Here is a 27,443-nt window from a genome sequence, read left to right as displayed (position 1 = left end):
AGTCTAAACACTGAACAGAATTCTGTGAAAAGAGAAAGGGATAAAAAGAGAGAGACAAAAGCAAAAATCCAAAAAAAGATCTAAGTATAGATGAAGGGAGATACAGCAGAAAATGGCTTCTAAATTTTCTCTAGTGTGACATCATAATTATGGACTTCTAAAGACCAGAATTAAAACAGTCAAATACTATTCTTACCTTTGATTTGCTTAAATCTTTCACTGGAAGAATATAGACATTTTCATTTAATGAAAAGTATAAAAGAAGAAAACATTTAAAATTTAAAAACAAAACTAAACAAAAAAATGACCCATTAATAAATTAATACCTTGTCTCTGGACCTCATTTGTGAAATGAAATTATTAGGGTGGAATGGTTATTAAGATATCTGCCAACTGGAACTCTATGATCCTTTGATGTAAGTCAAGTGGTCTTCTGACAACCTAAGACTCAGACTCAATATATTTGTTAACTGACTAGCAAGTTGGAAATTTCCATAGATGTGTGTATGTGTGTATATATATATATATATATATATATATATATATGTATATATACATATATATATATATACAGAAATCCATTAACTTAGCATTGAAATTCAGTATATTTCAAGATGATGGTGATGATGATGATGATGATGATGATGATGATGATGGTCTGTTGTTCTTGAAGAAGACCATGGCATCAGGGAGAGAGATGATGCCATGCCAAGCACCTGAACTGGATTTGAGTGAGGAGGTGCTGTGCTAAGTCACCAACCTCACTTTTTCCTCCAGAGCCATGTGGATCCAGTGACTGAATATGAATCAGGATGACTGGAGATGGCTCTGGATGCGAGGCAGTTAGGGTTAAGTGACTTGCTCAAGGTCACACAGCCAATAAATATCAAGTGACTGAGGCTGGATTTGAACTCCCATCCTCCTAACTCCAAGGTCAGTACTCTCTTCACTGTGCCATTCAACTGTCCATGTTTCAAGATAGGAATGGAGGAGGTGAAACAGCTGAGTACAAACTAGCCTATGGCATGTGCAAAGCCAGACCAAGACTATGCTCTCCCAAGAAGACAGCCCTTCTAGCCCTTTAGTCCAACCAGCATCATTCCTGCTGTCCACCTTCAATGTTACTCCTTCATTGTTCATCAGATTTTCCTCCTTTGAACCTCCCTGACAAAAACTAGATGAAGCAGGCTTATAAGAAGGTGGAATTTCTGGGATTGATGTAATATCACCGTGTCCAAAATATGCAGAGATGATCAACTGGCATTACCTAAGAACTTCCAGCAAAGGGATTTCCTTCTCATTTGCCCAGAAGCCTTTTTGTTTACATATAATAATAGAAACCCCAAAACACGTCTGCAACACCAAGCCCTGTGCTGTATAGTTTTAAGTTCTGGGAATACCCATTTAATCAATAAACAGATGTGTAGGCATTTGACAAGAGAATCCAGGGAAATACTGTGAACCTAATTATCACCCAAATCAGTCCACATTCTAAAGAATAATAGCCCTAATTTTCAACAGGTCTTTAAAAGTAGGAATCAATTTAAATTTCTTTAGTAATAAATTTTCATATAAGGTTCTGTGAGTAGAATACTGAACCTGGCATCAGAATTGGTTGGAGTTCAAATCCTACCTTACACAATTAATCAGCTGCATGATTCTGGTCAAATCATCAGATCATCTGTCATGCTTGATATCTTTATCTGAAATGTGAAGGCAATGATGGAACTTTATTTTAGGAATCTTGTTGTGAAGAGGAGATTAGATATTTGCAAAATGCTTTGTAGATTTTCTAGTACTATTTAAATATTGGCATCCTCCTTATCCTCATCCTCAAAGAAACTTAGATACTGTTTATGCCAATTCCCTCATTTTATAGGTAGCAGCAATTTAGAGATATTAGATGACTTACCCCAATGTGACTTAGTTAATTATTGAGATAGGATAATGAGCTCCATATGAATAGAGATTGACCCATTGACTATATTTGTACTCATTGCCTAGCTCAGTGACTGGTATATAGTTAATTCTTTTTTTATTAATTTTTGCAAGGCAATGGGGTTAAGTGGCTTGCCCAAGGCCTCACAACTAGGTAATTATTAAATGTCTGAGGTCAGATTTGAACTTAGGTCCTCCTGACTCCCAGAGCTGGTGCTCTATCCACTGCACCACCTAGCCGCCCCTATAGTTGATCCTACAAAGATTTCAAGGTATAAGGGAACTCAATCGAACACTTTTATTTAACAAATAAGAAACTCAAACCCAAGTGCTAAAATGACTTTTCCAAGAGTGCAAAGGTGGTGAGTGATAGAGATGGGATCTGAACCAGGTTTTTCTGACTTGGGTTAATCTTCTTTAGTTTGCAGTGATTCCTCTGTCAGTCACAACTTCCTGTTTCTAATTTCATGCAGATACACTCCCCCAACTTGTCCCTTTGCATCTTTCCTCCCCTCCAATGTAATTTCTTCATGTAGTTTTCTAAATATTTCACGTGTAAGCTGGTCCCACTAATAATATAGTACTGCGTTGATATATGTTTCATGTGAGATATCCAAATAACTTTTGGATCCTGCCTAGATGTACGTTATCCATCATATTTTGTGGGTAACATTGTTAGGGTTCTACTTTTAGTCAAGTGCTCTTTGCAGAAATTTATCTAAAGAATTTTGTGGTTTTCATTTTATTTTTAGAAGGGCAAGCAGAGACCATCACATCTCTGGATAATTCCAAATAATTAGCAGTTTGATGTAAGAATGCTGAGAGAACTGGAGGCAAGCAAAAATTAAACCACAGTAACATCAACAGTACTGAATTCACAATATGGCCTTCTGGGTTTTTTTTGGTCTGGCAAGAGTAGTAACTCCTCCTACAATATGTTACCCATTAAGCCTGGAAAAGGGACAGAAAGAATCCTGTATCTGAATTCAGGGGATCTAAGTTCAAATTTTTCTCTTAAAACCTATATGACTTTGCACAAGTCATTTCACTTTTATTAACTTTTCTCATCCATAATATGAGGGGATTGAATTTGGCTAACCTTAGAGAGCCCTTTGAGGTTCAAATCTTTGATCTGATGAATAATAGATTTTCCCTTCCTGAAGCTAAAGTACCACTATTTCCAATCTCCTTCCTTCCAAGAACTTACCCTATCATATTCCATTTCTGGTGACCCCAAACCCCGAGAGTCTTAATTTTTCTGCCATCAGAGATTGGCATGCCTTAGCGAAAGAAATAACTTCGACCTCCTGCTTCTTCAACATCGTGGTCTTTATCTCTGATCTACCTCAACTATGCCTGAAATCACCAAAGTTGAATCCCTCTCCCCCACAAAAGTTTTGTACCAAACATTAATCCCTGTCCTCTCTGTCCTTTCAGTTCCAATTAATTCTCCTTGCTACTGGGAATTGCTGACTGCAGTTTTGAATCAAGGACACGTCATCTTCAATTCTACTCCAGTTGTCCATACAATTGTACAATGAATTTTATGGTTGCCCTTTGAAAAATTCCAAAGTGAACAGCTGGAACATTTTACATCCAATGAAAAGGAATACAGATAAGTCCATGTACACCTGTATACGTCAAATCCTAATGCGTTTGGCCCTGAAGTTAATTAGAAACTTTGCTTCCTGATGACAATTAGCCTTTGAAAATATCTGGGCACACTGAGCCTGTTTAGACCTGTAATGACAGGCAATTAGTTATAATTGTCCTGCTTGGAGAAGAAGAAGTAATAATAGGAAAGAGATGACTGCTAGAAGAATTGAAATAAGTTTATGTTAATTAAAAAACATAGCAAAGGATATTTATTTTAGGAATCTTCAAACTTGCCAATTTCTCTGTGTAGGAAAAGCAAATCTTACTTGCTAAGCATAGGTATTACTGGAAAGTCATTATTTGAGAGCTGGAAAGGACATGAGAGATCATCTAATACAATCCTCAGATTTTATAGTCAAAGATACTGAGTTTCAAAGAAATAATGTGATATATTTTGTTAAGGAAGCAAAGATGAGATTTGGGATCCAATCCACTGACTTAGGCTATTACTATTTCCATGGCATTATGGAGAAGAAGACATGGTGATCTAGGGAACTAAGGGAAACTGAATGTAAAGGGCTAGTGTAGACATAATTCATGTTATGCATGCCCTATGTCAACCTTGTCTTAGTGAAAAGATTGTTTAAAGAAGATATATAAAAAGACTAAGGATTCAATGTTGTTTTTAACAGAATTATGTGGGTCAAAAGATCATAGAGTAAGAAAGAACCACAAAGGTCATTAAGTTCAATCATGTCATTTTATTTTTAGATCATGAAAATGTAGTCAAGTACATGGTGAGCCAATCAGGACTTGACCAAAAGTCTTCCTAACTCCAAATCCAGTGATCAAGTTCATTTTAGATAGATGTTGTCAAATAAAATAGCTGTCAAAATAGAAAATTCAGACAGCATCCTTATCAATGACAGGAAGTAAAATGGATAATTTTGATTGCCTGAAAAAGGTTTGGCAAAATAAAACCAGTGCACCCCAAATTAGAAGGAAAGTAAGAAATGGGAGGGGAAATCACAGCAAATTTCTCTGATAAAGTCTCATTTCTCAAATACATGAGTACCTGAGTCAAATTTAGAAAAATAAAAAAGAGAACCATTCTCTAAGCGATAAATAGTCAAAGTATATGAACTTTAAAAAAAAAAGTTTTCAAAAGAAAAATCAAAGTTATCAATGGTCACATAAAAATGCTTTGAATCACTATTAGTTAGATAAATACAAATTAAAACAACTCTGAAGGGTCACTTCACAGCTATCAGAATGCCTAACATGACAGGAAAACAAAAAATGGTAAATTTTGGAGGAGATGCAAATAAATAAGTACACTCACTGTTGGCAGAGTTGTGACCTAGCCTAACCATTGTAGACTGCAATTTGGAACTATATGATCCAAAGATACTACTACTGGATCTGTCTTCCAAAAGAGATTGAAGAAAAGTGAAAAGGACTTCTGGGTACCAAAAATATTCATGGCAGCTCTTTTTGTGGTGGTAAAGACTTAGAAATTCAGAGTATGCCCATTAATAGGGGAGTGACTGTGGAATATGATTGTAATGGAATACTATTGTACTATAAGAAATGAAGAAAATGGTTTCAGAAAAACCTAGGCAGACTTATTTGAACTAATGCAAATGAGCAGAACCAGGAGAACATTGTACATAATAACAATATTATAAGAATGAGCACTTGTGAAAGGTGTAACTATTCTAATCAAGACAATGATCCAAGGCAATTCCACAAATGATGAAAAAATACAAGTCTTCTCCACATAAAGAACTGATAAATTCTGAGAACAGAATGAAGTATACTTTTTCACTTTCTTTATATTTCTCTTTTTTTTGCTTATTTTTTTACAACATGGCTGTTATGAAAAAAAGAAAAGATCCCTCTCTTCTATGTTCTTAACTTTTCGATTTAGAGATCTCATGGCCCAATAAGAACCCTGGTCGACCTTTACTATACAATTTTCAATACAGTTCAACAGAAACTTGGGCATATAGTTGTCATTTTGGGTAGATGCTGATTTGAAGTCAAGAAAATGACTACATATCCAACTTCAGATGGGCTTACTAGCTATGGGCTTCTGGGGAATTCTCAGTAAATTCTCAGGGCTTCATTTTCTTCTTCTAGAAAATGGGGATAACAAAAATACTTATGTCCCAGATTTTTGTAAAGATAAAATATGACGATATTCATAATGTGCTTTATAAACCTTAAAGAATCATCAGTGCTAGCTAAGAATATTTAGTGAACTCCTATTATGTGCAAAGTACTCTGGACTGACTAGTGTGGAAAATGTGCAGAAACAAATATAGATCCTGTATTGTATTCTGGTTCTAGGGAAAATCTGACAAATAATAATGCATTTATTATCCAACCAACATTTAGTAATCTCCTACTGTAGCCCAGGATCTATGCTAGAATCATGGTGAAACAAAGACAAAAATTAAACAGTCATGACCTTGAGTTTATATTACACTGAAAATATCAACTTTTTGATTTTACTGGGGGAAAATAATGTCATTGAATCAAAGAACATTTTGTGAGAGACCTATTTAAGAAAGTGTGCTGGTATCTTGATCTTTCTTAAATAGGTCTCTCCTTGTAGAATAAGGATTGAATGAACTTGTGCTTCTTGGGGTTAGGGAACTTTCTGGTGAGGAAAGTCCCTCATCCAATGTATCTCTCCAGCTTTTACTTTAAAGAGAGTAACTCCCTTAAGTACTGATACCTTAATGACTCCCCCAGAACCAAACAGCCAGTATGTAAAAATACTTGAAATTAAGTAATAATGATAAATGTAATAGCTAGCATTTACTATATCAGGCACTGGGATGAGCACTTTACAAATATGATCTCATTAATTTTTATTATTATCTCCATTTTATAGTGGAGGACACAGGCAAATAGAGGTCAAGTGACTTGCCTTGGATCATATAGCTAGTAAGTTCTGGAGCTGGGATTTCCATTCAGATCTTTGTGACCCCAGACCTGGCTTTCTATTGATTGTGTGTCATCTGGTTTCATGAACAACTGTTATTCATTTTACCACCTTCATCATAAACCTGGTTTAATAGCCATATTGTGCATGAACTTATGTTTAATCTCAGTAAACTGACCAGTCTCTATCTATCATCCATGTATGTATGTATGTATGTATCTATCTATCTATCTATCATCTATCTTCTACTTTGCCTGAATACATGTTTGTATAAATCTTAATATATATTATAATTTAACATGGCCTAAACTATGATTTTCTTTTTTTTCTAGTATCCATCTATTCTTTTCCCTTTATATAAGATTCTTGTCTTATTCAACACATCCCTATGCCTCCACAAGAGTTTGGTAACTGGTTTAGGCTTTTTTTGGGGGGACAAGAACTGTCTCCTCTAGTCTCAAAGAGAGGAGATGAATGGAATACCTTTTAGACCAAATTCTTTCCCATTATCCTTATCTGAAATGTCAAGATTTCTAATTGCTATACTTCTCTTTCAATGTTATTGAGAAAAATCTGGAAATCATGGGGTCTTAGCCTTTGGCATATCATGGACTCCCTTGGCCATTGGTGAAGTATATGATTCCCTTGTTAGCATGTCTTTAAAAACACAAAATAAAATGTATTTGGATTACAAAGGAAACAAGTTATTTGTTATATATTAAGGCAAATGGGGTTAAGTGGCTTGCCCAAGGCCACACAGCTAGGTAATTATTAAGTGTCTGAGGTCAGATTTGAACCCAGGTACTCCTGACTCCAGGGCCGGTGCTTTATCCACTGTGCCACCTAGCTGCCCCTGAAACAAGTTATTTGGAAATATTCTTATCCAAGTTTTAAAAAATAAAAAAAACCTCATGGACCACAGATGAAGAACTCCTACTGCAAAAGTCAACCAACACATTGATCAGCAAGCATGTTTAGACTGTGCTTGATATTGGCTGTGCAAAGATAAACTATTCTTGGCCTCAAAAAGCTAAGATTCTATTAAAGAAGACAACACATACATCTAAATGAGTAAATATACAATAAATGCAAAAATAAGAAATATAAAACAAACCTAAAGCAGTTAATTGCAAGGTGATTAGAAAGGAGAGAGCTAACATTTGGCATAGGATAAGGGAAAGCAGGTTGTGTTTTACCTGCCTCAATGTGTCTTTTCTGGAAAAAAAAAAGAGAGACCAGTTGTCTGGAAAGTTGAGAAGGTGAATAATATAGAATGATCCTGGAAAGATTGGTTAGGGACAAGAGTGAAAGGCTTTAAAAGCCAAAAAGTAATTCATATTTTCTCCTAGAGGCAATAAAAGGTTCCTGGAGTTTATTGAATAAGGAGTGATGTAGTCAGTGACTAATGCTCCAAGAGGCAGGAACTGGATTGCATTGAAGAGAGACTTAGGATCCAGATTTAGTGGAAAACATGAGTATCTTGGGAAAAAATCACTTAGCACTGCCAGTCCTTGGGCTACTGGTCAAAGGGCAGATCAAAGAGTTGGATGACCTTTGTAAAGTCTGTATCCTTGATATCAGAAATTCTCTAAGTCCTGAACTGGGCCAAGGAACCAGATTGTAATGGAAGAGTCTCCATTTTCAGAGAAGCTTAAGTTTGTCTATATGACCAACAAATGAATTACATCAGAAAAAGGCATTATTGGCATGCCAGCAGTTACTGGGGAGGTGAATTCAATCAACGATCCAAAAGAAGCCAAGGAAGCCAATAATATTGGCTGACCTGCTGCAGTATATCAAGGATTCTCTAATCTATTTTCTTATCTGTTGATAGAAAGACAGTAAAGTCATCATTCTCTTTAAATTCTCTAGGGAAGGACACCACAAAGTCATACATAGAAATTTGGTTGTTTGGAGGAAATGGGACACGTCGTCAAATCCCTTCAATCTTGTCCACTTGGTCTTTGTCATTTGCATGGATCATGATTGTCATCTTGGGGGAAGAAATGTTTAGACCAAAAAAACCTTCAAAGGCTACAAGAAAAGCAATTCAAAAACATGGTTTTTAAAACAGAATTCTTGGTTTTTCAGGTCAGGAGCCTTATGAACTCAGTGACAAGACTGCCTCTCAGCTGAATAGTAACAGATGCCCCTACCAGTTAGCCACATAACACCTGTCACCAAGAACACAGGTGTGCCCCTCCAAGTGTTTTCCCTGGTCACATGGACCCTCTTCTTCAGAGATGTCAGATTCGTATGTAAATATGCAAGGTCCCAGAAGGTATTTAATGGAATTAAATTTTAATTGGTACATGTTTAACAAAATAAAAAATATAATACAATACAGATAATGCTAATGCGTAGTTTTCTAAGTCAACTTGCAACTAATAGTTTCTTACTAATTAAGTCTGCGACTATGCTCTACTCTACCAGTAGAATGGACTCCATAAGACAGTGAGTCCCTGAGCATACACAGGACAATAGTCTTATTTATTGTACTACTACATTTGATTAGATGACATTTGCTTTGTATCATTTGATGGCTGAAAGAAAAGTGAACATAGACTTTGGAGCTTTGGTTTTGAAGTGTTTTGATAGTTTTGATACTAATAACCTATATTTGATAGCCATTTGATAACCCACAAAGTGGTTTAAACCTGAGCTAGCTAGGAGAAGGTACTTGGTACAATATGTTTACTATATCTATGATATTCATAAATAAAGGATTATGAAACAAAGCTTTCTTCTGTATTTGAAAAATTATCCTTTCCCCTCATCACATTCCCTAACATGTTAAATTTAACAGAGGATTCAGAAGCTTCAACAGTCACAGCATTTAATGTGTTGAATCTAATTCTGTATAATTCAGATAGATGATATAGTCACCAAGAAATATGAGACATTTCTAATATTCCCTTTTCCTCATTGATCAACTTAGATTTTGAAATAAAGGCATTTTGAATCATAAACAGAACCACTCAATCATTTATATGCCCTATTCATTAGCATAAACAATGCTGGCAATTCCTTTCTTCCTCTCCCAAACATATCAGGATATGATACACATTTTGGAAAAAAGGCTCATTTCTGGCAGTGAATGGTCTTCTGGAAGCTTTGGGACTCCATCCAATATTTTTAAGTTTGGCAAACTGGAAAACACTCTGAAACAGAAGAGACATCAAAGTAATTAAGTTGACCTACTGAAGACCAGGAGCATTCTATTTCAGTTATAGTCTCAATAAATAAGCTCGTTTTTATGTTTCCCATCATTATAAGAAAGATTACGGCATTGCATCATCAGTGAACCTGACCCTAGAATGTTTCTCTAGCTTCCACGTGGAGGTGATAGGATTATAGAATCGTAGATTTAGAACTTGAAAGGACTTTGGAGGCCAGCATGATCCCTGATCACATTTCACCTGGGTGGACATTACTGACCTACCTGGTTCTCAATGTGGAATTTAACACGTCTTTGACAGACTGTGACTTTTGATCATAGATGTTGAATGCTGCATAATTTGTTTTTATAACTGAAATAAATTTCAATTGTTACAGATTGCTCTAGGAAAAATCAAACAGGGATTAAACTGAGTGATGCTATTACAGGAAGATGATGATGGTCTATATGAACATGCTGTAAAGTTTTAAAAAAGGAATACATCTTAAATAAGAAGTAGTAAGAATGAAATAAGAATTCTGGGAGAGAAGTAATGAAAGAAAGAGATTCAGGGAGGGAGATGGAGCTGTTATTCAATATTGACTGAAGGCATCTTCCTTTTTTGTTTGTTTTTGCAAGGCAATGGGGTTAAGTGACTTGCCCAAGGCCACACAGCTAGGTAATTATTAAGTGTCTGGGACCGGATTTGAACCCAGATACTCCTGACTCCAGGGCCAGTGTTTTATCCACTGTGCCACCTAGCCGCCCCTTGAAGGTATCTTTCTGAAGTTTACATTTCCCATTTGCAAATCAGATGCTGAATAGAGGGACAGATCATTCTCAACATGCCAAACAAAAAATTGCCACTGATATTCACTACAGGATTTCTCCCCTCCAATGTCTGTACTTCATTGTATGTAGCCCTTGGAAAGAAATCCAGTATCTCTCTGTCTAGGTTGACAGAAATGGAAACTTCTCCAAGTGTAATCTTAAGAATTGACTTACTGAGGAATAAACCATCATTATGGAAGTTATAATATGATTTCTTCTCCTATAATAACATCACAAATTTTGAATGGAATTAGTCTTTAAGGTTCACCTAACACAACCCCTTCATTTTAAGGACGAGGAAACTAAAGTGCAGAGAATGAAGCAATTTCCCCAAGATCATGAAGGTAATAAATCTCAGATTTGGAATTTGATTCAAAATCCAGTGCCATCTTCCCTTTATGACATTGCACTTTTCTGCCTTGGAGAATATCTGATTGGGAGAGAAGAGAGGGCAGGAAAGGGCTGGAGCTTTCCCCGTGAAAGCCCAGAAACAAGCTGCTGCTGCTGGGAGTCTGGGACTGTTCCAGTCCCCCCACAAATATATTTTATAATGTTGGAATATTTCTCACTAACTTATCAACAAATGATGGTACCTCGTGCTGTTGAGTTATTCACTTGTTTTCAATGACCTTATCTATTGTCCATGAACAAAACTTGGAGATATTAAGTTCTCTCTATGTTGGACTGATGTCTTCTGATTGGAAGATATTAAACAGAGGAGAAAGACAAGAGAACCTTTGTGACAATTCCAAGTGATCATGAATAAGAGAAGCATATCATTGTTTTATTCTTTCAAGGATGGTTTTAAAGGGGTCGTTGTCTCAGTGTAACATGATGACTTACTGTTACTGATGCTGAATGAAGATTTTATAGCACTCATAACTCACAGCTCAAGGTCATTCAAAAATCTACAAATGACTTCTTTAGCTACATCACTGAGATAAATCCTGGATTATTATCTCATTTTATCAATGAGCAAACTCTGTCTTGGAGAAGGGAAGTGATTTGGGGAATGAAACAGTGGCAGAATCATGAAAAGTTATTTGATGCTAAAAGAAAACTGGCAATTGTTTTCATATTGTAGATACTGATGGATCAACCCCCACAAAGCCAGAAATTTCAATAGCTTTGGAAAAAAAGCAGAGAAATATGAGTTGGAATTTGATGACAATTGTTACCCTTCTTACTCTGATTTGGATTTTAAGATGGATTGCATCTTTCTCGCTGCCTTTAATAGATTGTTTCTAGGGATCAAAATGGTGATTTCATTAGTAGAAGGATAAAATTTGCTCTAAACTTGCTCAGCCAATGCAGGTCTGCACCTTATAGACTTAGAGAATTGCTTAGACAAAAAGAGATTGAATGACTTAGATGGTATAATCTCCCTCAGTCTCAGTTTATTCATCTGCAAAATGAAGACACTAATAGCACCTGCAACAATATTGTTGTGAAGATCAAATTAGATCATTTACATAAAGTGTTTTATAAACATTAAAAGCACTGAGCTGCAAAAATAAAAAAACAATAAAGGAAACTGAGATAGATTTCTAAGCACAATCGATCCCTTAGGGAAACAGTGGTACTAAGCAATTGGATCCAAGATCTTCCTTGCACTCAAGGCTCCTTCTATTCATTGAGTTACTTTAATAGACCTTGGGAGATCATACAAATAGAATGAGATATTATAATTCATGACTGATGGTTGTCGGAAGTCAGAGAACTCCTTTGATTGGCCAAGGGAGATATCCACCATCAACCACTAGTGTTTTATCAGCAAAGTTGTAGAGCTTCCCTCAGGCTGTAAGAACAATTATGACAAGGGAACAGGGAAACTGGTTTTTCAAGCACAGTTCTAAGAATGGTGGGGTGAGTAGTGCTAATATAGCAATTTCCTAGCACAAGTTAATGTAAGTCCTTATAGCAAGCACAACCCATAAAGAATAAATATATCCCATAAATCAAGTGGGAGTAATATTCTCATCAATGCATGGTGGGTTATTGATTAATTGCACATGACTTTTATTCTTACAGCATTAATGAAGTGAAACAATTCTATTCTACTTAACTTACTAATACAACCATTGATACTCATTAAATTATAATGAACAGAGCTATTACTGATTAAACTGAGTAGGGTTAGCAAAATTATTTCCACAGCACTGTATAAATATGGACTTAATGTGGGGCCACCCTTATAGAAATCATTTTTTTCTTGAATTCAAAACTACTAAATTTCTATCCACTATATCAATAGGTATTGCTAAATAAACAAATTCAGTTATTCTTCAGCATTAAATTAAGGACTAAGATATGCTCTTTTTGAACTCCAAACAGCAGTAATAATTAATGATGGTGATGATAATAGAATACTTGAATGTTTACAATGCACTAGGCAAATGTTATCTTATTTGATCCTTATTACAACTCCATAAGGTGGGTACTATTATTACCCTCTTTTAGTAGATTAGGAAACTGAAGCACAAAAGTTTAAGTGACTTGAATACAGTTGGTAAATTAAAAAAAAAATTCAATATTATTTTAACCTTCTTTTGTTTTTAAAATTTTGAAATCTAGATTTTCTCTCACTCTTTTCTTAACTACTGAGAAGGCAAGCAAATGGTAATAATTATCCCTATGAAATCATGCAAAACATATTTTTCTATTAGCTGTATAATGAAAACAAAAGCACAAAAGAAATAAAGTGAGAAAATTTCGCTTCAATTTGCACTCTGAGTTCATTAGTCCTCTCTTTGGAGGTAGATCTTTTTTCATTATGAGTCCTTTAGATTTGTCTTAGATCAGTATATTGAACAGAGCAGCCAAATTTTTCACAGTTCATCATCATTATAACCATTGTTGTTACTATACAAAATGATCTCCTGTTTCTTCTCATTTTACTTTGTGTCAGGTCATAAAGATCTTATCTGAAATCACCCCCCTCATCATTTCTTTTATCACAGTAGTACTCCATCACTATTATAAGGCACAATTGGTTCACCCATTCTCCAATGGGTAAGCATCCTGACAATTTCCAATTCTTTATCACAACAAAAAGAGCTGCTATAAATATTTCTGTACCATAGATCCTTTCCCTCTTGTTTTAGATTGCACTAGTATAAGATCTAGTAGTGGTATTTTTGAATCAAAGCTATGCATGGTTTTATAGCCTTTTGGGCATAGTTCCAAATTATTCTTCAGAAGGTTTAGACCAGTTCATGACTTCAGTCATTTATTAGTGTTCCTATTTTCCTTCATCCCTTCAGCATTTGTCATTTCTGAAAGGTGTGAGATGGTACCTCAGAGTTGCTTTAATTTGCATTTCTATAATCCATAGTTATTTAGAACATTTTTCATATGACTATAAATATTTTTGATTTCTACTTTTGAAAACTGCCTGTTCATATTTTTGATCATTTATCAATTGGGGAATGAATTGTATTTTTTAATAAATATGGCTCAGTTCTCTATATATTTGAGCAATGAGACCTTTCTTAGAAAAATCTGATGTAAACATTTTTTGAAAATGCTTCATTGCCTAAGGTACTTTTTAGGAAAATGTAGTTTCTCTGGATTATCTCTTTCAATTAGGTCTCTGTTCTTGCTTTATCTGAGATCATGATTGCTGCTCTTGCCTTCTTAAATTCAATTCAAGAATGATAGATTCGGTTAAGCCTCCCCCCCATTTTATTTTATTTTGGGGGGTTGTTTGCCAGGCAATGGGGTTAAATGACTTCCCAAGGTCATACAGTGAGTATTAATTATCTGAGGCTGGATTTGAACTCAGGCACTCCTAACACCAGGGCTGGTGCTCTATCTACTATGCCACCAAGCTGCCCTACTCAAGGTCATTTTTTTGCAAGGCAATAGGGTTAAGTTACTTTCTCAAGGTCACACAGCTAGGCAATTTTAAGTGTCTGAGGTAGGATTTGAACTCAGATCCCCCTGACTCCAAGACTGGTGCTCTATCTACCTAGCTGCCCCTAGCTCCCCCTTTTAAAACTTATTGAGTGTGTTTTTCCTCTTTCAAGTGTTTCTCATAACATATTGCTTGATTCTAATTTCTAATCTATTCTGCTATCTGATTCTACTCTTTTAGTGAGCTCTTCCCTTTCATAATCACAATTGCCATGTGTTTTCCTCTATTTAATTTTTTGTTTGTTTTCTCTCTTTTATTCTACCTTTCCTCAGTCTGTTTTGCTTCAGAATTACAATTCTCCCTTTCTCTTCCTTCCCTTCCTATTTCTCTATTGAGTAAGATAGATTTCTATATCCAACAGAGGGTGTGTATATATTATATAAATATATAATATATAATAAACATATATATATATATATATAATGCTTCCTTTTAAGCCATATTCTAGAGAGTGAGGTTTAAGTACTCCTCTCCCACTCCTCCTTTTTTCCTTCACTGTAAAAGTTTTTGCTTGTGAGTCTTCTTCATGTGAGAAAATTTCTCCATTCACCTCTCCCTTCCCCCTTTTCCCAGTACATCCCTTTCTCACCCCGTCATTCTTCTGAGATCATCCATACATAAACCAACCTCTATTTATGTTCTCTGCCTATGTAGACTTCTTTTAAATGCCCTAATAAAGTTCTTAGAAGTAAGATGTGCTTCCCATATGGGAATTAAACAGTTTAATTTTAGTGAGTTTCTCATTATTTTGTTCATATTTTACTTAGCTCCTTTGCCTTCTGTAAAATCAAATTAAATGCCCTCTGCTCCTTTATGTGGAAACTGCTAACCCTTGTATGATTCTCATTGTGACTCCACAATTTTTAATTATTTCTTTCTGACTGCTTTAAATATTTTCTCCTTGACCAGGGAGCTCTAGAACTGGCTATATTACTCCTGGAAGTTTTCATTTTGGGGATCTCTTTCAGGAGATGATTGATGAATTCTTTAAATTTCAATTTAACCCTCTGGGCCTAAGATATCAGGGAAGTTTTCCTTGAAATATGATGTCTAGCCTCTTTTAAAAAAATAATGGTTTTCAGGATGTCCAGTAATTGTTAAATTACCCCTCCTCAATCGATTTTCCAGGTCATTTATTTTCCAATGAAATATTTCACATTTTCTTCTCGGTTTTTTATTCTTTTGATTTTGTTTTATTTTTTTCTTGTTTTCTCTTGTAGTCATTAGCTTCCAGTTGCCCAATTCTAATTTTTAAGAAATTATTTCCTTCATTGAGATTTTGTACCTCTTTTTCCATTTGACCAATTCTATTTTTAAGGAGTTCTTTTCTTCAGTAAATTTTGAACTCAGGTCCTCTTGATTCCAGGGTGGGGTGCTCTATCAACTGTGCTACCTAGCTGCCCAATTTTTTTGTGGGGCATTGGGGTTAATTGATTTGTCTGAGGCCACATAGCCTGTTAGTATCAAGCATCCAAGGGATTTGAACTCAGTCTTCAATGAATTTTTGTGCCTCTTTTACCATCAGACAAATTCTGGCTTTTAAGATGTAATTTTCTTGTTCTTGTGCACAATATAAGTTTTGTTTTTCATAATTTTTTGCATTGTTCTAATTTCTTTCCCCTATTTTTCCTTTATCACTTTTATTTTTCTTCACCTCTTTCAGGAATTCTTGTTGGACTTATGTCCAATTAGCATTTTTTGAGGCTTTTTGCCTATAGCCATTTTGACATTTCTATCTTCCCTGACATTGTAGTAGCTTTTTATGGTGTAGTTTTTTGCTGTTTGCAACTTTTTTCCCATCTATTTCTTGACTTTGTATTTTATAAAATTACCATCTGTTCACTTGGAGTTGGGGAGGCACAGTCCCAAGCTTCAGGTTTTATATACTGCTGTTTCCAGAGTTAGTTTTGGAATATGCAGATTTTAGTGCTTCCAAGGTGGAATGATGCAAAGAAGAGATGTAATTATTGCTCTTTTTGTTCAATGCTCTGGTCTTTATCCTGGTTCCCTGCAGTATCTTGTGCTAGTGCTTCTCTTGGACATGGGAATGTGACAATTCTGTGCTCCCTTGTGACTGATAAAAAGGACTCCTCTCAACCCTGGAACTGTGACCAGAGCTCTGGATCTTTATAGGCAATAGTTACCAATCAACACCAGCAACACATAATGTTTCAATAATCTTTTTATAAACATTTGTCCAACCTTCATTGCTATTGAGAACTCCCAAATCCCCTGTCACTGCTCTTGCCACTATTATAGCAGCCTCCAAGGTCTACCCCACTTGTTGCCACTATTCTCTTGGCTGCTCTTATCATGATATCATGGAGCTCTCCTAATGACTTTTTAAATTGTCTTAGACTTGAAAAAAAGGACTCACTCTGAGCTCTTGTTGACCCTGTCACTCCAAAATTCAACCGGGGGAGTTATTTTATAAGTTGCTCGATAAGAACATTGGGAAAGTTCAGCTGATCTGCTGCCATCTTAGATTCACTTCAACTAATAAATGTTGAAGCAGAATTCAAACTCAGGTCTTCCTGACTCCATTTCTAGCTAGCTATCCACTGTGCCACCTATACAGCTAATACTATTAATCAAATGACAATTAAATTCTCATTAGTGAGAATAATGATTCTCATAAAGAGACTATAGTATTTGAAACTGAGTTGCATATTTCATTGAGATGGAACCAAATTTATATATTTAAAACTTTCAACAGCATGAATTAAAATATATATGACCATGGGATTTATTATTTCCACTAATCAGCACTCAACTAGACTTCACCATAACAATGCTTCTCGAGGCAGCTAGGTGGCCCAGTGGATAGAGCACTGGCCCTGGAGTCATGAGTACCTGGGTTCAAATCTGGTCTCAGACACTTAATAATTACCTAGCTGTGTGGCCTTGGGCAAGCCACTGAACCCCATTTGCCTTGCAAAAAGATACAAAAAATGCTTCTCATAGAGCAGTTCTATTAAATCACAATTAGTTCACCTTAGTTTAATTCCCCATTTTCAGTTTCCATCAATAGGTGGGAAGCACAGGATGGGCAGGGATAGAGGGGTTGCTACACTGAAAAAAATCACATATCTAGTGTGAGCATCAGAATATTTGAGAATTTTAAAATATCTTTCACTAAAATCTTTTCCCACTGCCTCAGTGTTACATAGAGGTGACTTGGAGTTTACAGAGACTGTGGCAGTGGCATTTCCCAATAAGTTCTAGAAAGGCACAGCTATGGCACAGTTATGGCCTAACTGACTCTGTCACATGAAGAGAGCCTCATCCTTTACATTTGACTATTAGGCAACAGCTTGATTTTGGACCAGAGTAACTCATGAAGCCATCTACTTCCAGGGTTTGGAAGGCAATTGAAATCTTCATGTGCTAGGGAGGGTGAGATCATCTACCCCAAGGAAAGAATTTGAGTAAGTTAATTAAAGCTTGATTTGAAGGAAAACAAATGGCTGACTTGGGGCCAGCAATTTAACAAAAAAATGGTGGCTCATAAATGAACAAAAATGATGCCTAGGAGCCGAAGAGGATGCCTAAGGCTGTGAATTTTTATTACTGATGAACCCACTGTCTGGTAGTGGGAGATTTGCTTTCAGTTCGTCACCTCAACACAATTAGTAATGCTATTGAAATAACTGCAGCACCCACTCTCCTGGAGAAGATGGGAAGAGTTTGTTCTTAGATTATGGTAATGGGGCAGTTCACTGAAGTTGCAGAATCTACACTCTCCTCAGTAGAATATAAGATGCCTGTAGGTAGAGATTGTTTTTTCTTTTGATTTTGTATTCCCAGGGTCTACTGTGTTACCTAAGAAATACTAATTGGATTGACTAGAACTAGGCCAGGTCACATTATAATTCTATCTTATTTATTCTGCATCCTTGAGGAAAAATGACCTTCATCTATCCTAATGTAAAGATGTTGAATTGTGTAGCTAAGGATAGGGACTGGACCTATGATTTTATGGGTATGAGGAAATTTCTGGTAATGACATTTCCTTTACTAATGTAGGGTGGCACCATAAGTTCCTAGAGAATTGTTCAGCAATGAGAAATTAGGAGACTTGCCCAAAGTCATATAACCAGTACAGATTAGTTGTAGGTCTTCTTGGCTTCAAGTTTATAGCTCTCTTTCACTTTGTTACAAAATCTCTCTTTAATCAAGAAGCAATTTTATTTTTGTGAGTTTTCATTATGAATCAGGGGTGTGGAGACTTATGAGAATCAGAGTGATATAGTGAATAAAGAGTTGCTCATATAATAAACAACTGGGTGACCCTTTATGTAGTTTCCTTATATTTGTTTTCCTGTTGTCTCTACCATTAGATTGCAAACTCCTTGAGGGCAAAGACTGTTTTTTTTTTGCTCCTTTTCGTCTCTCCAGGGCTTAGCCCATAATAGAAACTTAGTTGTTTATTGATTGATGTATTAAAGTCTCACCATACATTGGCTCAGAATTCCTCAAGCAACTCTCTGAGACATTAAGTCCAGAGAACTAACCCCAACTGCCTAAGTAGAGGGAATTTCCTCACCAGGGATTTTACTATTAAAAATGTAGTAGGGATGAAGACACATTGGAATGGAATTTTAAAGCTAGATACTAACTTGGAGCCCATTGAAAGAATTAACTCTTGGTGTCAGTATCTGGGATCAATTCCTTCTTTGGATAGAAGTTCACCTGTGTGATTAAGGGAAGAAACTTCTGCAAGTGATATGATCTAGGTCCTCTGACTCCAAATTTTATTTCAGTTTTTCATATAAAACCAAAAAAAGGTAGATTAGATAGCTTCAAATATCCCTTCCATCTCCAAATTGATGTAGATTTTGGAATCAGGAGAACTAAAGCCTAGGTTTGAATTCAATCTCTGCCCCTTCCTGGATGATCTTGGCAAGTCAAGAAATCTCTATAAACCTTAGGTTCCTTATCTATTCAATGAAAAGTTTGGGATTAGATGACTTTTGAAGTTCCCTCTAGTTGGCTCAGTGGATAGAGTTCTGGGTCTGGAGACAGGATGAACTGACTTCAAATTCAGGCTCAGAAATTTATTAATTATATCATCCTAGGCAAGTCTTTTAATATCTGCTTGCCTCAGTTTCCTTAACGGTAAAATGGAGATCCTGAATGGCAAACCACTCCAGTGTCTTTGCCAAGTATACCCCAAATGGGATCATAAAAAGTCAGATATGACCAAAAATGACAATAACTATGAGGGTCTCTCAAATCTAGTTTTGCTCCTCTCATTTTTAAGAAATGAAGAAACCAAGGCCCAGATAAGAGACCTAAATTGTCCAATATAATATTAGAAGTTAGCTACAAATCCAGAATGAGTGTATAGTTCTCTATGTTCCCATTTCTGCTCTACCTTTCTGATTTACAATAACTGATAACATTGAGAAGGGGTCCAGAAGCAACCAGACATTAGTCTCCACAGCATCTTTCCTAGGCTGCTTGAACTCTCTTGTAACTCCTGGGCCTGTTCCCAGTAATGAAGAAGGGAAAAACTCACTCATTCTTGGCAGGTATATTACCTCTTTCAGACCACTGTGGTATATTTAATAAATTATCTCCTTCTGTTCACTCAGTGGAATACTGAAAGCCAAAAGGAATGAAAATCCAACCAAAGGAAAGGCATTTTGGAAAGATGTTGCTTTATATCTAATCTAGGCTAGATTCATATTCAGCAAAGGAACAGAAATGTCATCCATTAAATAATGGAGATAAAAATGTATCCAGGCAGAATTTAATATTACTCAGAGTATTTCAGATGATATGTCACACATACATGAAAAGTTATTTTGTTGCTTATACCTAAAACTGACAAATGTCAATGTTTTTCAAATTTAAAAGGGGAAAAAATAGGCTAAAGATAATGGAAGACAGAAAGGATATAAGGCTGAAAAAGATGGTGTCTCTAAATCAGATAAGATTCATGAAGTAATAGTAAAAGGGAAAGAACATAATTGGTTAAAGAGAATTTCATCTGGCCAAATATTTTAGAAGTTACTCCTTTAGAAGTTAGCAAAGCTGAATATGAAGTAAGAAAAATCTTTGTTTATTTGGTGATGTCATATTTTAGAGTACTGGGCTTGGAGCCAAAAAGACTTGAGTTCAAAGGTAGCCTCAAATGCTTTCTAGCTTTGTGAATTTAGACAAGTCATTTTATCTTCTGTCTGCCAGTTTTCTCATTTATAAAATGCGGGTGATGATAGCCTGTCGTGAGTACCAAATGAGATAGTATTTGTGAAATATGTGGCACCTAGTGGGCTTAATAAATTATTATTCCCCTCCTTTGAGGACTTACTGTTTTCGATAGTTTTGGTGAAATTCACAGGGATTCCTCTTGAGCATGAGAGATTCTAATGGAGTGGATTGCAAATTGGAGAGTCCACTTAGTGTCGTGATCTGGTTTTCGGCCAAGGATAAATGCTGTATTTCAGGTATCTTTGGCAATTGTTTGAAAGACGTAAAGCAGTTTTTGCTTACGTTTAATTCTTTGCATCTGGGTACAAGGAAAAAAAATCATACAATAGCTTCTCAAGATGACAAAAATCCATTTACTTTTCTAGTGGGATTATATGTGTTAGATATAGTTTTTAAATTCAAAAAGAATAGTCACCATTTAAAAAATGATTAAAATAACATAAAACATTCTAGTGAATACATTTCTTTTCCTGATGAATCATTGTCCTCAGCATGTGAATTTAACGCCATAATTTGATGAGGTTGAGCTTACATTGCTAAAAATAAGTCACATCATTATAATTTTCACATTGTCCTACAGATGGTGATGTAAGAGTCCTTTGTTATTTAGCTCCTGGTGAAAAACAGTGACACTTTAAGTCATGTCACTGGGTTATCTGCCTGTCAAGGACCAGGAGACTCTTTTGCCAAGAACAAGTGATCAAGACAATGACTAATTATCAAAACAAAACTAACAAAAACTAATCTGTACTATATGAATAATAGATAAAAATCACATTTCTAGATCATCTTCCCAAAATGAGGATAAGGACATGTAAGTTGGGGAAATATATAGGGATGGGGATTGTTAGCTGGTGCTGGAAAGGATAGTCAAGGATTGTCCTTCAATTTTGAACTTATTTCCTGGTTTATTCCTTTTTGCTTTGTAAATGTTGTTCATTCATGAAATTCTTGTCCTATCTTACTTCTTACTAGTTCAATTTCTTCCCTTTCCTCCAAACATATTTTTAAAAATCAACTAACCCAAAAATGTTGTCTGCATCTGTTTACACATCTTATTTATGCTGCTCACAGAGAACACAGAAAGAAAGAAAGGAAGAATGAAATAGAACCAACAAAAGAAAGAACAAACAGAAAAAAATGAGAGAACAAAGAAAGAAATAATATAGAAAGAAGGAAAGAATAGATGAAGAAAGAAAAAATGGAAAGAATGAACATAGCTCAAAAGAATGGAGAAAGAATGGAGAAAGAGAAAATAGATCATAAAAAGAAAGAACCAATAAAGAAAAAACAGAAAGTATAAAAGAGAACATAGAAAAAATATGAAAAGAAAGAATGTAGAAAAGAAAGAACACAGAAAAAGTGAATGAATGAATGAAAGATTGATGACTGATGAAGACAATTGAAGATGGTGAGGAACAGAGAGAAACAGAGAGAAAAACAAAGACATAAATATAGACAGAGTGAGAGACTGAAACAGAGACAGAGAAGGAGAATGAATGTCTCCCTAGTGATTTTGAAAGCCAAGATCATCTCTTCTCATTCCTTTGTTTTCCTTCATGGTGACCGACTCATTGAGTTTCTCATACACAATGCTCAATGAATAGTGTTGACTGACGACACCTGACTCAGAAATAGACTGTACGTGGCTCTGTAATCAACACTGTTGTTTTCTGTTCAACAAAAAAAGAACAGACTTTTCTACTCATGTAACTATCTGAGTTTAAATTATTCTTTTATGACTTTAGTGTAATTAATGCTTAAAATGAATAAATTGATCTGAAAATTAGTCCACTTTTTCTATTTGCAAATAAATCTATTTTTATGTGTTTCATCATCTGTAAGAGAAAAATCTCTTAATATTTACTATGCCTATAAAATAAGATTTAAAATATATGTATTTTTGAAATGCACCTTTACTTGACAAGAAATTCTTTGAAAGAAGAATTCGATCATTACTGATACTGATGGGAGATATGTAGTTGGGATATATGTATAAATATTTCCTGGATCAGTGATTTCATTGAGTTTAAGAAGCTATACCAGTTACCTCCTGCTAATCAATACAGATCAGCAACTCTTCCTCAATTATAAACTGAGTAAATTACTTAAGACACTAAGATGTTAAGTGACTCATCCAGGTTCATGTGGTCAGCACAAGACAAAGGCAGACCTAGGTATCTGGCTCCACGGCAGCTTTCTATCTCTCATGTATGATTAGCGTAGATGACTTAATTCTCTACTGATACAGTATGTCCTAGACCTTTCCAAATGTTCTTTTCTTGCCGTGCTTAGAGATTAAGACCATAAACTGTCTACTGGATTGGTAATTGGACATGGCGTAAGTACCTGGGCAGTCTTATGGCACTTAGATCTGTCAAAGAATTGTCCACCAGCCAAAGGGTTTGTACTCGAATTAGTCTCCGGAGAATCCTATTCAAATTGTCTGCTTGATAAGGGTCTCCCAAAGCCTGAAATGAAAGGTTCAAATTCTGGAGGGGGGCAAGAAGGTGAAAAGCAATTTCTTTTTTGTGACTTTTTTCAAAAACTATATTTTTAAAAGACTTGATGATCTCATACAGAACCGCATAACGACCTATTTCCCCTGAAACCCACACTGAATGACAATTCAGAAACCTATGAATATCATGAGAAAAGGCAACATCAGTGCTTTATTTTTTTAAAAAAAATAACTGTGTATTTGTGCCTAAAAATAACTGTAAAATAATTTTGAAAGTTGGCTGATTTTCATAACCAATAACCATATCCGCCTTCTTTATTTCAAAGGATTAAAGTAATTTCTGCTCTAGGCTTTATAAGCTTAGAGTCTTAGTATCTATAAAAATCACATTATCACATTTTTAAGTGAAGTTTCTCTATGATCACTATTAATTTCTGGAAATAAAAATGTAGAATAAGAAGAAATGCCAATACATTATGCTTTTTCTCAAGTAAAATGACTTCCTTTTTTAAAGGACCTTCAAAACTCTAACAGCTGGGAAAATTATTTCTACAGAATTTCTGTGTTTTTGCTATAGCACATGTTTGGGTCCTGAACCTTTTGAAAAACTCTTACCGTACATTCTTCCCAGTTTTCTTGTTGCCACTTTTCCCATTCGTCTTCTACAAGTACCTTTTTCTTTGGAAGCAAAAGATATTCTTCATGCCTAAAAAACAGGTCTTCTTCAGAAGGCCCTAAACAAACAAATCATAACACAATAGGCTATCTTTAAGATGCTGACTTTGGAGAAGAAGCAAGCAACCTACTCTGGTAGGTTGAGGCAGTCAGGGTTTGTTCTTGGGAATCAAAATTTAAAGGGAGGTTGGCAGTGCTATAAGCTCCTCTGCAGGAAGAAGCAGGTGAGCTAAGCAGAGTTATCATGGATAATTAACTGACACAGGAAAGAAAAGCTGTGCATTCCTTCTTGCAAGGAAAGAGCTTTTCCACTTGTTCTTTTTACCTTCCCTCATTCCAGCCCATAACAACTTTCCAAGGTGTCCTAGAGTATATGCTCTCTCTGTCTCAAGTGAATGAGAATGTACTTTAAATCACTTGCCCTGGCTATAAAATTGCTAGTTACAGCTCTGGAAACATGACCAATAACTATTTTTACAAGCAACCTGTGTAATTTGGGACCCTTGATGTACATTATTGTCAGATTTCAGGAGCTCGGACATGACAGATTTATATCCAAACACTCCAAGTACCGACCAAACATGTTATAACAAAATTCTGCTTATCTGGTGACTTGTTAGGCTAAGCAAAGGGAAAATTTCTCCATATTGCTATCTTCCTAATCATTGCGAATCATTTTTTTTCATCCTTTGCCTTGTGTGAAATGAAATACGACAAATGCCTTGCTTCTCGTAGGCCTTCGGAAGAAAATAAACTATACTTACTAATACTTAAACTCTATATTTTCACACTAGATTTAAATATTAACAAATGGTTATTTAGGATGTTGACATGCAACTGAGTGACTAATTTAGATCTTTGTTTCCCATTTGATGGCAGCTTGTTTTTTAACCCCTACTTTCCAACCCACAGGTGAGCTTAGAAAAAGAGAGCAAGTAAAGCTTCAATGAATAAATGGTAGCAACCATATGGCACAGTGGATAAAGTAGTGGGGTTGGAGTAAGAAAAATCTGAGTTTGATTCTTGCCTCAGACACTTCTTATGGATATGTTATTTAACTTCTATCAACTTCAGTTTCTTCAGTTGGCAAACAGGAATAATTAACATCATCTATCTCCCAAAGTTGCTGTGAGGATTAAATGAGAAAAAATATATATAGAATACATCAGAAATTTTACACCTATATGTCAGATGGTTATTACTTTTTTATTTAGTGATTCTGCTAAAGACTATGCTAAATTTGGTTTTATTACTTATGAATCTTTTTGATCAATAGGATCCACTTTCTATCTATAATCTTGAGTTGGTATCCCTCAGAATTTCATCAACCTTCATTTTTAAAAAAATCAACTGACAGGGGGCAGAGCCAAGATGGCAGCTGGAAGGCACCATTTCCCAGAAACTCCTTCCCCAAAAAACTCCATAAGTTGTCAATTATGACTCTAGCCAAAATTTAGAGGGGCAGAACCCATGGAAAAACTGAGTGATACAATTTCCCAGTCCAAGATAACTTAGAAGTTCTGTGAGAAATATATGTTTCACTGGGACTGTGGGCTGGAAAAAAGCCTCAGCCTCAGCTTAGCACAGCCCAGGGATCACCAGAAACAGCTTGAAGGTGCAGTGAGAGAACTCTGCTGCACCAGAATGAGTGTGGAGTGAGGAATGCAAGTCTCAGAGCAACACTGTGGTGAGAACCTGTAGTGGGAATTGGGAAAACCAATATGCATCTCTCTAGAGCACAGTCCACACAGATGATGAGGGAGGGGGTCAAGGGAGACTGTAGAAATCTCTCTGCTCTCCCTGGGGAAGGACTGTGCTGTTTGCTGCCCACAATCAGATCCAGTTGCAGTTTGACCTTGCATACTATGATAGCAGGGATCCTCCTTACAGCTCCAGTGCAGAGGGGAGTGCCTGTGGTCATCTACATGTCAAAGCACAGGCAAGAGAGCATAAGATCTTGGAGGAATAAAGGTCCAAGTGGGGTGTACCCCCCAAAACCTCAAAGCCTTGGAAGTGCTGTAAATTAGTCTTGGGCTGAGGAAATGAGCAAACAAAAAAAAAAAAAAAGAATCTGACCATAGAAAATTACTTTGGTCCCATGGAAGATCAAAACCTACTCAGATGTTGACAAAATGGCAGCTTCTGTATCCAAAACCTCCAAGAGAAATAGAAAATGGGCTCAGGCTATGGATGAGCTCAAAAATAGACTTTTAAAAGCAATTAAGGGAGGTAGAGGAAAAAAAAGGGAAGAGAAATGAGCACGATGCAGATAAATCATGAAAACCAAATCAGCAGCTTGGTGAAAGAAATACAAAAATACTGAAGAAAATAACATGTTAAAAACCAATTTAGGCCAGATGGAAAAAAGCAAAACAAAAGGCAAATGAGGAGAAGAATGCCTTAAAAAGCAGAACTGGCCAGCTGGAAAAGGAGATAAAAAAGTTCTCTGAAGAAAATAACTTCTTAAAATGCAGAATGGAACAGAGGAAGCTGATGACTTTCTGAGAAATCAGGAAGAAATAAAACTCTTCCAAAAAAGCCAAAAATTAGAAGAAAATGTGAAATAGCTCATTGGAAAAACAACCGACCTCAGAAACAGATCCAGAAGAAATAATTTAAAACTTATTGGACTATCTGAAAGCCACAACCAGGAGAAGAGCCTAGATTTTTCAAGAAATGATACAGCAAAATTGCCCTGAGATCCTAGAAGCTGAGGGTAAAATAGAAATTGAGGGAATTCACCAGTCACCTCTTGAAAGAGAACCCAAATGAAAAACTTCCATGAATATTATAGTCAAATTCCAAAACTCCCAAGTCAAAGAGAAAATAACCAAAAGCTGCTAGAAACAAACAATTCAACTACTTTGGCTCTATAGTCAGGATTACACAGGATCTGGCAGCATCTGCATTAAGGGCTCGTAGAACTTGCAAGTCAAAAGATTTTGATTTACAACCTAGAATCACCTACCCAGCAAAACTGAACATTCTCTTTCAGGGGGAAAGATGGACTTTCAGTGAAACAGGTGACTTTCAACCTTCCTATGGAAACAACTAGAGCTGAACAGAAAGTTTGATCTCCAAGTTCAGGACTCTGGTGTACCTTAGAGAGGGTGGACAAGAAGGACTAACTATGAGGAACTTGATGATGTTGAACTGTTTGTATTCCTGCATGGGAAGAAGATACTGATAACTCATATGAACTTTCTCATTTATAAGAGCTGTTAGAAGGAGCATATATAGACAAAGCACAGGAAAGAGCTGAATATAATGATATAGTAAAAAGATGGAGTCAATGGATGATAAAGGAAAGTACCAGGAGGAAGAGAAAGAAGGAGCTAAGATATTTCACATAAGAGTCTATAAAAAGCTCTTTCATTGGAGTGGAACAGGCAAATGAGTGAGCCTTCATTCTTATCAGAAGTGGCTCAGAGAGGAAATAGCATACACACTTGATAGGGTGAGGAAATCTATCTTACCCTAGAGAAAAATGAGAAGAAAGGGATGGGATAAGGGAGATGGGGGGGGAGGAGGGAATAGGTGATAGAAGAGAGGGAAGATTGTGAGAGAGGTTATTCAAATACAACACACTTTTGGACAAGGACAGGATCAAAGGAGAGAGAGAATAGAATAAATGAGAGTGGACAAGAATAGAGTTGAAGGGAAATACAGCTAGGAATAGCAACTGTGGGAAAAATATTGA

At 35.9% G+C, this 27,443-nt stretch overlaps 1 protein-coding gene across 1 annotated transcript; it reads right to left on the bottom strand.

The window, feature by feature from the left end:
* Nucleotides 1-9,408: 9,408 nt before the first annotated feature.
* LOC141492099 (acidic leucine-rich nuclear phosphoprotein 32 family member B-like) lies at nucleotides 9,409-24,285 on the bottom strand. The gene is made up of 5 exons (XM_074192725.1): nucleotides 24,222-24,285; nucleotides 23,684-23,802; nucleotides 22,957-23,078; nucleotides 20,708-20,905; nucleotides 9,409-9,648 (listed from the first exon to the last, which is right to left on the bottom strand). Exons 1-5 carry the CDS (start codon nucleotides 24,283-24,285, stop codon nucleotides 9,537-9,539), a joined length of 615 nt encoding a protein of 204 aa, XP_074048826.1. The 3' UTR covers nucleotides 9,409-9,536.
* Between the last annotated feature and the right edge of the window lie 3,158 nt (nucleotides 24,286-27,443).

This window comes from Macrotis lagotis, chromosome 6 (genome assembly GCF_037893015.1).
Source record: "Macrotis lagotis isolate mMagLag1 chromosome 6, bilby.v1.9.chrom.fasta, whole genome shotgun sequence".
In the NCBI taxonomy this organism is placed as follows: Eukaryota; Metazoa; Chordata; class Mammalia; order Peramelemorphia; family Peramelidae; genus Macrotis; species Macrotis lagotis.
This window is presented reverse-complemented; position numbering and strand designations above follow the sequence as displayed.